Genomic DNA, 13,275 nt, shown 5'->3' on the forward strand with positions numbered 1-13,275 from the left:
CGCCAGAAGCAATGCCTGTTATCTGCTGAGGTACAGTACTCTAAGCTATACTTTTTATTTAGAAAACATGGGTCAGCTGGGCAGTGGTGGCGCACACCTTTAATCCCAGCACTTGGGAGGCAGAGACAGGTGGATTTCTGAGTTCAAGGCCAGCCTGGTCTACAGAGTGAGTTCCAGGACAGCCAGGACTGCACAAAAAACCCTGTCTCAAAAAAAAAAAAATAAAAAAGAAAAAGAAACCATGGGTCATGTTCACAAGTACGGTGAAGCTTTAGGCTGTATTCTTTTAGAGGCAGATGAGCCCTGCCCGCCTCCTGCCCCTACCTCTCAAATGCTCCCATTGTTAATGACAAACCAACACGCCTTGTCCCGAGCTTGAATTTGAAGAGAGATGGCAGATACACCAAAACTCTTGAGCACGTTGAGGGTCAATACCCGGAAGAGACTCACCATTCTGCAGCTCAAGGTAGACGGCCAGCAGGATGGCCTCAGGGGGCACCTCCTTAGGGTGGATCATCGATGCCGCCTTTGCCCATCAAAGAGAGATCAGTGAGAACCAACAGTTTAAGATACAACTCCAAGTATGGCAACAGAAACAAAGCCCCAGAGACATTCTCCATGAGAAGCTGGCAGGCTGACTCTGAAGTCCTGTTCTCAGAACCCCTTGGTGCCTATGCTTTCGCCCAGCTGCCTTTGCTCTTACACTGTCTTATCCTGTAGCCCAGGATGGCCTCACACTGAGTGTCTTGTGCCTGAACCTATTATGCCTGGCTATTTGTGGCCAAAAGGGGATGTTAGGCTTTCAACACAGGGTGATGTTCCGGCCTCACACCCTGGGTACAGGGTACAGGGTACAGGGTACAGGGTACAGGAACATGCTACCTCACTTAGCATTGCTTTTTCTGGAAACCTATCGACTATTAAACTCAGTAAGTATTTCCCCCGTGTATGGATAGAAACGTAGGTTACCCAGCCTCTACCCATTTCCCCAGCACTGCCTTTGGCTCCCCACCCCTTAATTATTTTTTGAGATAGCAACCCTAGAGTATTCAGCCAAGGATGACCCTGAACTTCTAACCCTGACCTCTACCTGGCTCAGAGTTACAGGTCTGTATGACTTCACCTGTTAAAAAAATTTTTTTAGATCAGTTTATTTTTATGTGTATGTGTTTTGCCTGTATGTATGTATGTATGTATGCATGCATGCATGTACACCACATCCATGTCCAGCAAACTGAGGTGATCAGAAGAAAGCATCAGATCCTCAGGAACTGGAGTTATAGAGCCACCAGGTGGATGCTGGGAACCAAACCTGAGTTCTCTGCAAGAATAAGTGCTCTTAATAACTGAGCTATCTCAGGAGATTAAGGGTCAGAGGCAGGTGGGTGTCTGAGTTCAAGGCCAGCCTGGTATACAGAGTGAATTCTGAGACAGCCAGATCCAGAGTTACAAAGATATCCCGTTTTGAAAGCAAACAAACAAAAGAAGCTGAGCAATCTTTCTAGTCTCTAATTCCTTCTTTCCTGTTTATTCAGTCCTGCATGTGTGGGGCAGTGTTATGTGCCACAGTGCAGGTCAGAGGACAACTGTACAAGCTGATCCACCAATGGGTCTTAGGGGAGTTAACTTAGGCCATTGGGCTCGAGAGTAAGGGACTTTCCCAGCTAATCATCTTCCTGGTCCTGTTTTCCTCAGAGGTCAGATCTACCCCTTTAGATCCTTGGAGGGGAGTGAATGGGTGACTGTCAGTACCTAACTGGGGCATTCTAACTGCTGAGCCACCTCAGCAGCACCACAAATTTGACTGTTTATCTTACATCTCTTCTTCATGCACGCCTTTAATCCCAGCACTTGGGAGGCAGAGGCAGGCAGATTTCTGAGTTTGAGACCAGCCTGGTCTACAGAGTGAGTTCCAGGACAGCCAGGGCTATACAGAGAAAAACTGTCTCGAAAAACAAAAACAAAAATGAACAAACAAAAAAGATGTGCCTCTCCCACACAGGCAGGTAACAGTTAGCTCTGGATACTCACTTTTTTTTTGCGGGGGGGGGGGAGGGAAAGGGGGTGTTGAGATGATCGGGGTAAAGGAAATAACTAAGTTAATAAGTTATCTTCTAACTTACACACATGCACACATACACATGTACACGGTACTCTTTAAATTCTATTTTCTCTTAGGGCTAGTAACCACAAGTCATCTGCTGTTATTCTTTGCATAACCACAGTCTCTCTCTCTCTCTCTAGCCTTGAATAAGAGAATTCAAGGTAACAACTTCCTGAGACTTAATGGCACGTGGCTGCTGGCTGCTCAGAATCATGGGTGGGGGATTTTGGAAACATCAGCTCAGAGCCCTTTCTGACTCTCCAAGACACTGTTCTGTTGTTCTAGACACGGTGGGCCTCCCAATTAACAATGGCCCTGCTACCGGATTAACCCAAAGAACAGAGACCAAAAACAAACCTGAGAGAGACCCCGACAGAACTGACCTCATCTGCCTCTTCCTGCATGGCAGCAGCCACTACCACCTGCCGTATGAGAATCTGAATGGGACTAACACACTAACTGCAGATCAAAGCCCTGCTGGCCACAGGGCCTGCGGCCAGAGAGCATCAGAAGGGCTGGTATATACAAACTCCATCACTGATAAGACATTTCACCTCTTTGCAGCTTACAGCTCACCTGCTCAGCCCCTCCAAGTCTCCCTGGAGAGATCAGCATCCACGTTTTGATTCTGTACTTGAAATGCTGACTAAATACCACCAAGCTTTCAGATGGTTACTTCCCATGATACAGCCCGTCTCTTGTACACACACCAAGGTCACCTGTGTGAGCCCAGTGTATGGAAGCTGCCATGTCTCCTGGGAGCTGGGTCAGTCTCAGAGTCAGTCTCCCTAATAGTGTGAGAATGCAGCTTCTCTTAGGATGTCTTTTCTCTGTGTAGCCCTGGCCGTCCTGGAACTGGCTCTACAGACCAGGCTGGCCTCGAACTCACTGCCTGCCTCTGCCTCCTGAGTGCCGGGATGAAAGGCATGCACCGTGATAAACACTATGACCAAATCAATTGGGAAGGAAAGGGTTTATTTCCACTTGAAGTTTATAGCCTATCACCCAGGGAAGTCAGGAGGAACTCAAGACAGGGCAGGAGCCTGGAGGCAGGAGCTGATGTCGAAGCCATGGAGGAGTGCTACTTATTGGCTTGCTCCTCATGGGTTGCTCAGTCTGCTGCCTTATAGAACCCAGGACCACCAGCCCAGGGATGGCATCACCTACCACCAATCAGTAAATAAGAAAATGTCCTACAGTCAGATCTTATGGAGGCATTTTTCCAATTAAAGAGCCCCTCTTTCCAAATGATTCTAGCTTCTATAAAGTTAATACAAACCAGGCAGCACACAGGGTCTCACTAGGAGGCTCTGGATAGCCTGGAACTCTTTGTATGTCAGCCCAGCCTTGAACTCAGAGATCTACCTGTCTCTGTTTCCCAAATGTTGGGATTAAAAATGTGCCCCATCATGCTCCCAAGAATATTTTAAACCTGGAAAAATATTTCAGATGTTTAATAAACTGACCATAAACTTCAATCAAAAGTCACAAACTCCATACACTCCCAGGTCCTCTAATGGCTGGTGTGCATGAAGGCTGTCCTCTCCTCACGTTTTCTCACCTGATGCAGACACTTGCGGGCCTTGTCGTACTCGCTCCTCAGGCAGTATGCACTGCCCAGGTTGAAGAGCATCACAGTCCGGGCAGAGTTCACAGAACTGGGGTAGCACTGAGGGGCGCGCTTGCCAGCTGAGGAGAGAGCGTAGACACGGATGAAGGGGCTGTGCTGAGGACAGAGAGCACCGCTCCACGCTGAGCACTTGGGACAAAGCACTACTCCTCAGGCTGACAGATACACGAAGGACACAGAGATGCAGGGTCTAAGTCTTTGGGATGCAGGCCAGGCTACTTAAGGATTTACAAAACTTCTTACTTACAGGATTCCATTGCTTCATTTTCACCCTTGTCTGATCCTACAAATACATGAAAATAGATCTGAGGCAGGACAACAGCACATCTTCTAACACCTAAGTCTCTTACCAAGCAGGGACTTAACAAGAGCGAGCGTTTGCTTTTGGAGTTGTGGAGGCTCTGCTAAAGGTATCAGGATGCAACCTCACTGCCACCCCGCCTGAGAGAGTTAGTCATCAAGAGGGGACCACATGGAATCACCCATGTCTAATTCACATGGGTGATTTTCAGACACTTAAATGTGACTGAAAATTGTTTGAAAACCATGTCTCCATTCCCTCTTGCACAGTGGAATCAGTTCATAGAAAAAAAGTGTCAGAACAAAGCCCAAAATAAATCTTAAGCCAGGTGAGCTGGCACAAATATCTGCAATCCTAGCACTCAAAAGGCCCAGCCAGGTCGGAGGGTGGCACAGCCCAGGGGTTTGAAGCCTGCCTGGGCAAACAGTGAGATTACATCTCTTTTTTTAAAAACAAAAAAAAAAAAAACAAAAAAAAACCAAAAAAAAACAAAAAACAAACCAAAAACTGGGAGTGAGGGAGGGCGGGGAAGGAGGTGTGTGGGGCATGAGGAAGAAAGAAGAAAGGAAGGAAGGAAGAAAGGATGGACGGACGGATGGAAGGAAGGGTAAGGTAAGGAGAAAGAAGGAAGGAAGAAGGGAAGAGGGAATGGAAGGGAGGGGAAGAATCCTAACATCTCAGCCTCTGAGTGAGAACTGAGGCCATGAGACAGGCAGCACCCAGCCTTCCGTAGCCAGCAATCACTACACAGTAAGAACAGCTGTAAGCACGGAGAGCCGGCTTCACTTCCTTCCCTTCACAGCCACACCCTCGTGTCCTGAATTACACAGCTCGGGAGTGGCAACAGGGACTAGTTCTCATCAATGTGTCCTCATTAACCTTGGTCCTGCTCATTTGAAGAGATCCCTAAGGAGACATCAGTGACATTCTCTGGGTTCAAGTGTGTAATGGCATCAGATATCCTGTCGAGGGAGATGAGGGCTTCTGCGGCATATAAATGGCCCAAAAATCTGAAATGAAAATGCAAATTCCAGTCTGAATAACAGGTCATCACAGAAATGCTTAATGCATAGAGCCACTGGGCATGCATGCCCTCGTCCCTGACCTGAAAGCTAAGCTGACTTAGGTAGTCTACCCCAGCAAGAAGGCTAACTCTTTACAACAAGCCTATTTCCTGAATCCAACTTTCGTGCTGGAAAGAGCTACGTCTTGTAAGCTGTTCTCTGATCTCCACACGCATACCATGACACATCTGTACCACCCCACTCACCATCTGTACAAATGCCACAGACAGACAAACAAGTAATACAGTTACAAAAAAACAAACAGCCGGGCAGTGGTGGTGCATGCTTGTAATCCCAGCACTTGGGAGGCAGAGGCAGGTGGATTTCTGAGTTCGAGGCCAGCTTGTTCTACAGAGTTCCAGGATAGACAGGGCTACACAAGAAACTCTATCTTGAAAACTGAGCCAAACCAAACTAAAAGCAAACAAAAACCAAAATCCCAACAAGACAAAACCAACAAAATCCAAGAACAAAAACATTGAAGGATCTGAGTTCAGGCCCCATCAAGTCAGAAGAACTAACCCCAAGCTGAGCCATCTTCTAAGCTCCACGTGAGCACTAAGGAAAAGCCCACGCCTGACATCCACTGGCCTTCCGTGATGTCGTGCCCCACCCACATCGCAGTGCCACAGCAGAACCCACATGAGGTGGAGTGTGAGAACTGCCCCTGGAGTTGTCCTCTGACTTTCCCCTGTGAGTGTGACACATACTGTGGCTATTGTACACCTACATTCACGCACATGCTAGCAATAAATTAAATGTACAATCCCTCAAACAAAATAAAACAGACAGACAAAACTCACATTCTAAGCCAGGAACAGTGGAGCACAGCTTTAGTCTTAGCACAGGAGGTAGAGGGAGGCAGCCAGGCCACCCAGGGTCACATACTAAAGTCCTGTCTAAAAGGAAATAAAATCCGCAATACAGTTCCAAGGGGACCCTCAGCTTTTGTTGCCCATACCCTGTGACCACCACTGCCAGGACGACACACACATGTGGCACATGTTATGTGCATGCTGCACCTGAACCCAGGGCTTCATGCATAAGAGGCAAGCGCTCTATGGACTAAGCCACATTTGTGGATTTTTTTTTCTTAACTTTGTTTTTAAAGCCAGACCAGGGCTCTATCTTTAAAAACAAAGTTAAGAAAACTTAAAAGCAACTAATCCTTCTGTCTCAGTTTCTAGTTCTAGGCTTACAGTTATGAGCTACCACTGCCTGTCTGTCCTTCCTTCTTCCCTCCTTTTCTTAACCTGAGACAGGACAGGGTCTCAAGTAGGTCAGGGTAACCTGGGAAGTTATCTGACTGGCTCTGAATTCCTGATCCTCCTGCCCCTACCTCCTAAGTTCCAGCATTAAGCATCTTAACATGCTCACGTGCTTCCTTCACTGGCACACATCCCACTGGAGAGTCAAGCAAGCCACGTAGAGAGCAATGAGAAACTGAAACAAGCAAGAGTACAGGTGAAGTCATACTTACTTAAGAGAGCCAGACAGCTTGGGCTGCTGCAGGAGCTGATCTGCATGGTTCAAAGCCATGAGGTTATCACCTAAGGCCAGAGCCACATATGCACTGCAAGCAAGGATGGAGCACCTACAACACAAAGAGAGGAGATCAGACTCAAGTTAAACATAGTCAATGGTGCCTCTGTCCAATACTGAAAGGCCGTGAAAATAAGTAACGGTGTAAGGACTGAGCAGACTGTACGGTTCTGAGAGCAGGAGGGAGGGAAGGAGACAGCAAGGCTGGGAAATGATGTAATTATACCATAATCTCAAAAAGTCATCCAAAACACAAAGGTTTAAGGGTGAAGTGACGTGTAGGACACATGTTTCCAAATACACTTTTCCTTTTTTCTTTGAGACAGGGTTTCTCTGTGTAGCCCTGGCTGTCCTGGAACTCACTCTGTAGACCAGGCTGGCCTCGAACTCAGAAATCNGCCTGCCTCTGCCTCCCGAGTGCTGGGATTAAAGGCGTGCGCCACCACGCCCGGCCCTCTTTTTGTTTTTTTGAGACAGGGTTTCTTTGTGTAGCCCTGGCTGTCCTGGAACTCACTCTGTAAAACAGGCTGGCCTCGAACTCAGAAATCTGCCTGCCTCTGCCTCCCAAGTGCTTGGATTAAAGAAGTGCATCATTACTGCCTGGCTCACACCAATCTTCTTACTCCTATTTTGTTTTAAAGCCTTTTACTTGAATAAAATTATCTTGGGTGTGTGTGAACATGTACGTGCTACATCACATGTATAATGAGTGGCCAGACACAGTTTGTCGGGGCGGTTCTCTCTTCATACCATGGAAATTCTGAGGGCTGAGTTCAGGGCTTTTACCCAGTAAAGTAACGTGCACGTCTGGGCTACCTTCTAGGTTGGGTCCAAACCCTCTGTGTTTTTAAGAACAGCAATGTTATACATTCTCCAAGTACACAGTGCACTCGGGAGACAGAAGCAAAAGGATAGTGTATTTTAGGGCACCTGGGTTACATCTAGGAAAATAAAATAAAAAAAGTGGGGGGGGTATTAGAGATGTGTCACAGAAGCTAAGTACTGGGTGCTCTTGCAGAGGACCTGGGTTCAAGTCCCAGCACTGTCTGTAACTCTAGCTCCAGAGGATAGAATTCTATCTTCCGTCCCTCATAGGCACCGGGTATACACAGTGAAACCACACATACACATAAAGAAAAAACAATTTAATAGTCACACATGTATTGTTAGAAAGGAAAATAAAATTATTTAGTATTAGGACTGAATGCAGACCCTTGTATTAATCTTTTTTTTTTTTCCGAGACAGGGTTTCTCTGTATAGCCTTGGCTGTCCTGGAACTCACTCTGTAGACCAGGCTGGCCTCGAACTCAGAAATCCNCCTGCCTCTGCCTCCNGAGTGCTGGGATCAGAGGCGTGTGCCACCACGCCCGGCCCTGGTGCAGGCTTTTAATCACAGCACTTGTAAGGTAGAGAGGATGATGGATCTCTATGAGTTTGAGACCAGCCTGGTCTACAGAGTGAGTTCCAGGACAGCCAAGGCTACATAGAGAAATTCTGTCTCAAAAAACCAAAAAAGCTAAAGAACAACAAAAGCAAAAGTTGCAGTAGAGCCCACTTTCCTTGGTTCCCATAGCACGTTGTAGCTCCTGGTGCCCAGAACAGGACCCCACAAGGCAGGCTTTCCTGACAGTAGGTGGCTATTACTGCTGCAGCCCACTGTCAAGTTACTCTGGATCCAGACGTCAATCACAGGAGTTCTGCAGCAGGACAGTTTTCCAGCAAGCCCACACCATACCTATGTGCAAGAGAGTCAATGTTTCCCCAACCTTTACCACAGCACCATTAAGATTCTATTAGTAAAATCAACCTCCTAAAACATTTAGATACGTCAATATAAAACTGGGGGTTGGGGATGGTTCGGTAGTAGATACCAACACTCAGTTCTCAGCACCAAACCCCAGCCAATCTGGCTTACATCCAGATCACTGCCCTGAACCAACTGTCATGAGGCCTCTTCCTGAGGCCTGATAATCCACTCCAGAGCACTTCTTAGCACCCTTTCCACTCAGTTTCCTATTAGAAAATACTATTTCCCATAGGCTCTGAACAACAAAAAGAAACACGCCCTGCTCTATCTACTAAGCCCTTGCAGGAAATCGTTTTTACTTTTGTTCTTTTTTTTTTTCTTTTTTTGTTCTTGTTCGTTTTACTTTTGACCATTGCTACTTAAAACACTCCCCATCCCCAACACACACTACACCCTGGAGTCACTGTCTGATCCCTTTTACCTGACGCTCAGTGGATCTGACAGCTCATCAGACTGGAAGATGGAAGAGGCAAGGGCAGGGACACTCGAGTTTCTGCCCCCTGTGGAGAATCTGACAAAACCCTCACTCTATAGCACAGGCCTGAGGAGCCAGCTAAGTCCTCAGACAACAACTAGAAAGAGAAGGAAGGAAAGGTGAAGGAGACGTCTCCTTAAGCAGCAGTCACCATCAGCAGCTGAAGCTGAGCTAGACACTGAAAACTGTCCAAGGGATGCCCTGGGGACGAAAGGAAAGCAGTCCAGATACCGCAAATTCCAACCAATGGGAAAGAGGCTGACACAGCCAAACCCACCATTTTCCAAAAGAAAATGTCTTTACAATTTCACAACAAGTATCATTTGAAAAATTGGCTAACAAAACCAGTGCACAACAAAAGTGAAAAACGTAAGAATTCAAAGAAATAAAACTAGAACAAATAGTCCCAAACTACAAAGCTTATTCTACTTCTCTACAAGAAATCCTGAAAACAAAACAAAACAAAAACAAAAAAACCAAAAACCTGCCAGCTATAATCTGACTCCTGATTCTCAGAATGTGACCACCATGTCCTCTATGCTGTGGTGGGGATCAAAACAAAGGCTTAGCACTTGCTAGGTAATCTATGGAAAGAGCCACATTTGCAGTCCCCAAGAGGCCTGCCTCTGAGCCAGGGTTTCCTGTATCCCAGGCTGGCCTCAAACTCTATGCAGCTATGTAGCTGCAGGCGACCTTCAACCACTCACCTCCCAGGCTCTACCTCCACAGTGCTGAGATTATATGAACAAATCTACATGAATACATCATCACACCTCACTCCCCTCCTTTTATAAATGACAAGGTTTCTCTGTGCAGCCCTTGCTGTACTGGAACTCGATGTTTAGACCAGGAAGGCCTTGAACTCTGTCTGCCACTGCCTCGAAGTGCTGGGATTAAAGTTGTGAGCCACCACTGCCTAGCCCTCTAATTTATTTTTATTTTAAAAATGATTTATTTTTATTTTATGTATATTGTTTTGCCTGCTCGTATATCTTTGTGAGGGTATCAGACCCCTGGAACTAGAGTTATAGATAGTTACGAGCTGCCTTGTGGGTGCTGGGATTTGACCTGGTCCTCTGGAAAGGCAGCCAGTGCTCTTACCACTGAGCCATCTCTCTAGCCCTTTATTTTTAACATCAAATAAATTCTTGGAGGTGCTGGGCATAGAACACAAAGTCTAGGACATAAAGACCATCAAGTTTCAACCAGTCCTGATCTATATTATCTATGATAACAGCATCCTTTGTTGTTGTCTTACTGACTTTGCGTGTGTGTGTGTGTGTGTGTGTGTGTGTGTGTGTGTATCATGTGCATGCCTATGGAGTCCAGAGAGGGCATCAGATCTCCTCCTGAAACTGGAATAATGGTTGATAAACCAGCCTGCATTCACACTGGGCTTAAAGGCCATTTTACAGTAAAGACAAACAGAAACTATCTCTGTAGGTTTAGGTTTTTATAAAACCTACTTTAAATAAGGGTTCTTATATGTTTTAATTTCTTTTCTAGCCCATTGCCCACCAAAGTAGTGGAAAGGAAAGGTTACTAGAGCAAAGAGGGATGTAGACCTGTTTAGAAATATTTTTTGGAGCAAATCTAATCTGTGCTGTCAGGATATCAGCAGTTTACTTTACACGGATCAGTAGTGGCAGTTCGATCCATCTGAAAACACCATTTACGAATCAGCAATGGTAGGACTCAAAAACTCCATTTTCGAATTAGTAATGGCAGTTTGACCTAGAAGAAATCGTAAGGCTCTGCTAATAGGCCTGAATCTGCAGAAGTGGCAAGAAGCCACCAGAACACCACTAGATGTTTTTTGGTCTCTATGAAGTCATGACAAATGATGATCAACAGCACTGTTGGTTGGGCTATATTTATATCCTTTCTAAACATTATGTGTTCTCTCAAGTATCCACTCTAAGAAAACTTTACATCTCTGTTTCAGAAGGTGTTATGACTACCTGCAACCTTTCCTTTGCTTCAGGAGGTTGTTACAACCATCTCGCAATTCAACTTTTATGTCAAAATGTTATTAAGCCCACCTGTTGTCATGACTACCTTACAACCATGTCTTTGTCCAGAAGGTTATGGCTAACTTATTTGCCAGCCAAATCCCCCCATTTAGAAACTTCCTACCCCTAAGCTATAAAAACCTTGTCTTTGCCATGTTCAATGTTGACCTCTTGAACCCTGTCTTTGGGAGGGGGGGGCAGTCCATGTACACAAATAAAAAAGCTTGCCTTAATTAATTTGGCCATGATGATTTGGTTAGGTGGTCTTTCTCACATCTTTGGGATAAACAGCTGTGAGCTACCACATGGGTGCTGGGAATCAAATCCAGGTCTTCTAGAAGAGCAGCCAGTGCTCTTAACCTCTGAGCCAGCTCTCCAGTTTTATTTCTCTGAGACTTGGTGTCATCATTATACAATCTAGGCTGGTCTGGAACTTGCTATACACAACAGGCTGGCCTCAAGTTCAGAGCTATCTACCTCTGTCTACTGAGTCCTAATGCCATCCTGAGCTCACATTCTTGGTTTTTTAAATTTTATTTTTAATAGTGTGTGTGCTGCCGGGTACATACGAGCAGAAACTCTTGGATCCCTCTGAGCTGGAATCACAGTAGGCTGGAAGCTACCTGACCTGAGCACTGGGAATGGAACACCAGCTCTTGGGAAGAGCACAAGTTTTTTGTTTTTATTTATTTATTTTTTGTTTGTTTGTGTGTTTGTTTTTTCCCAGACAGGGTTTCTCTGTATAGCCCTGGCTGACCTGGAACTCACTCTGTAGTCCAGGCTTGCCTCGAACTCAGAAATCCGCCTGCTTTTGCCTCCCGAGTGCTGGGATTAAAGGCGTGCGCCACCACCGCCCGGCTGTTTTTATTTATTTTTTTAAAGATTTACTTATTATGTACACAGTGGTTTTTTTTTTTTGTACACAGTGTTCTGTCTGCATGTATGACTGCATGCTGGAAGAGGGCACCAGATCTCATTATAGATTGTATAAGCCACCATGTGGTTGCTGGGAATTGAAGTCAGGATCTCTGAAAAAGAAGCCAGAACTCTTACCTTCTGAGTCATTTCTCTAGCCCATAACATGTGATTTTTAAAAATTTGTGTGCATTATCTCATGTGTATGAATGTTTTGCCTGTATGTATGTATATGTACCATGTACATGTACGTGCCTGGTATCCATGGAGGTCAGACAGGGCATGTGATCCTTTGGAACTGGAGTTACAGGCGGTTGTGGGTAACCTGTGAGTGCTGGGAATCCCACCCACGTCCTCACAACTCTCCAATCCTAGCATAGGCTTTGAAGCACCAAAACCACACCTCCAGCCCCATCAACTAATCCTGAAACACTTCCCAACTGGGGGAAATCAGTATTTTTACAAAGATGTATCTTGACATCTTAAAAGATGTATGGATGGTTTTATGTATAAATGTGCCCCATTTGTGTGCTGTGTCTGTAGAAGCCAGAAGATGGCCTCCCATTAACTTGTGGAATTGGAGCTAACAATGCCGTGAGCCGACTGACTGTGAGTGCTAAACCTGAACCTGGGTCTGCTCTGGAAGAATAGCAAGTGTCCTTCAACAAGAATCCAGGCCCTGTTTCTATTCTCTTTGTTTTTTTCTGAGATAGTGTTTCTCTATTTTATACTCCTGGGTGTCCTGGAACTCACTATGTATAAACCAGGTATTTCTGTACCTCTGAACTGCTGGGATCAGAGGCGGGAACTACCAGGCCTGAGTTTTTTGAGAGAAGGTGTTATCTGTTCTTTATACCCTCCGGCCTCCACCTGCACTGGGCCGAGGTTACAGGCCTGTGTGACCAGGACTAGCTTTTCGGATAAAAATCCAGGACTTTGGAAATGCCAAGAAAGCATTCACCAACTGAACTACATTCCCAGCCTCCAGGATGCCTTTGAAAGACTCTGATTAACACAGAATCTCATAACTACCTCAACTATCTATTACCTGTCTTTAGCATGCTTAGAATGGGTTCTTTAGACTTGTCTTCTTTTATATGTACATGAAAAATTGAAACTCGGGCTGTAGAGATGGCTCAGAGGTTAAGAGCACTGGCTGTTCTTCCAGAGGTACTAAATTAAATTTCCCAGCAACCACATAGAAGTTTATAATCTACACTGTGATTGGATGACCTCTTCTGGCATGTAAGCATAAATGCAGGCAGAATACTGTATATATGATAGATAGATAAATAAATAAAAAGAAAAATTGAAACTCAAGAGATTGATCATGTATCTTTTTGTTTTGTTTTGTTTTGTTTTTTTTTTGGTTTTTTTTCCAGACAGGGTTTCTCTGTGTATCCCTGGCTGTCCTGGAACTCACT

The 13,275-nt window shown here is 45.4% G+C and overlaps 1 protein-coding gene across 4 annotated transcripts in view; it reads right to left on the minus strand.

Moving 5' to 3' along the window:
- Window positions 1-13,275, minus strand: part of Cnot10 (CCR4-NOT transcription complex subunit 10) — a 52,497-nt gene that overhangs the window by 5,119 nt on the left and 34,103 nt on the right. For 3 of the 4 annotated variants that reach the window (XM_029543279.1, XM_021206276.2, XM_021206274.2), the window contains 5 exons: window positions 6,580-6,693; window positions 4,915-5,045; window positions 3,982-4,017; window positions 3,666-3,793; window positions 451-526 (listed from right to left, as the gene is read on the minus strand). In XM_029543279.1, the coding sequence (XP_029399139.1) occupies window positions 451-526; window positions 3,666-3,793; window positions 3,982-4,017; window positions 4,915-5,045; window positions 6,580-6,693 (485 nt within the window). The remainder of the gene's footprint in view (window positions 1-450; window positions 527-3,665; window positions 3,794-3,981; window positions 4,018-4,914; window positions 5,046-6,579; window positions 6,694-13,275) is intronic. The other variant, XM_029543278.1, reaches the window with a different exon arrangement.

Source organism: Mus pahari, chromosome 10, assembly GCF_900095145.1.
Source record: "Mus pahari chromosome 10, PAHARI_EIJ_v1.1, whole genome shotgun sequence".
In the NCBI taxonomy this organism is placed as follows: domain Eukaryota; kingdom Metazoa; phylum Chordata; class Mammalia; order Rodentia; family Muridae; genus Mus; species Mus pahari.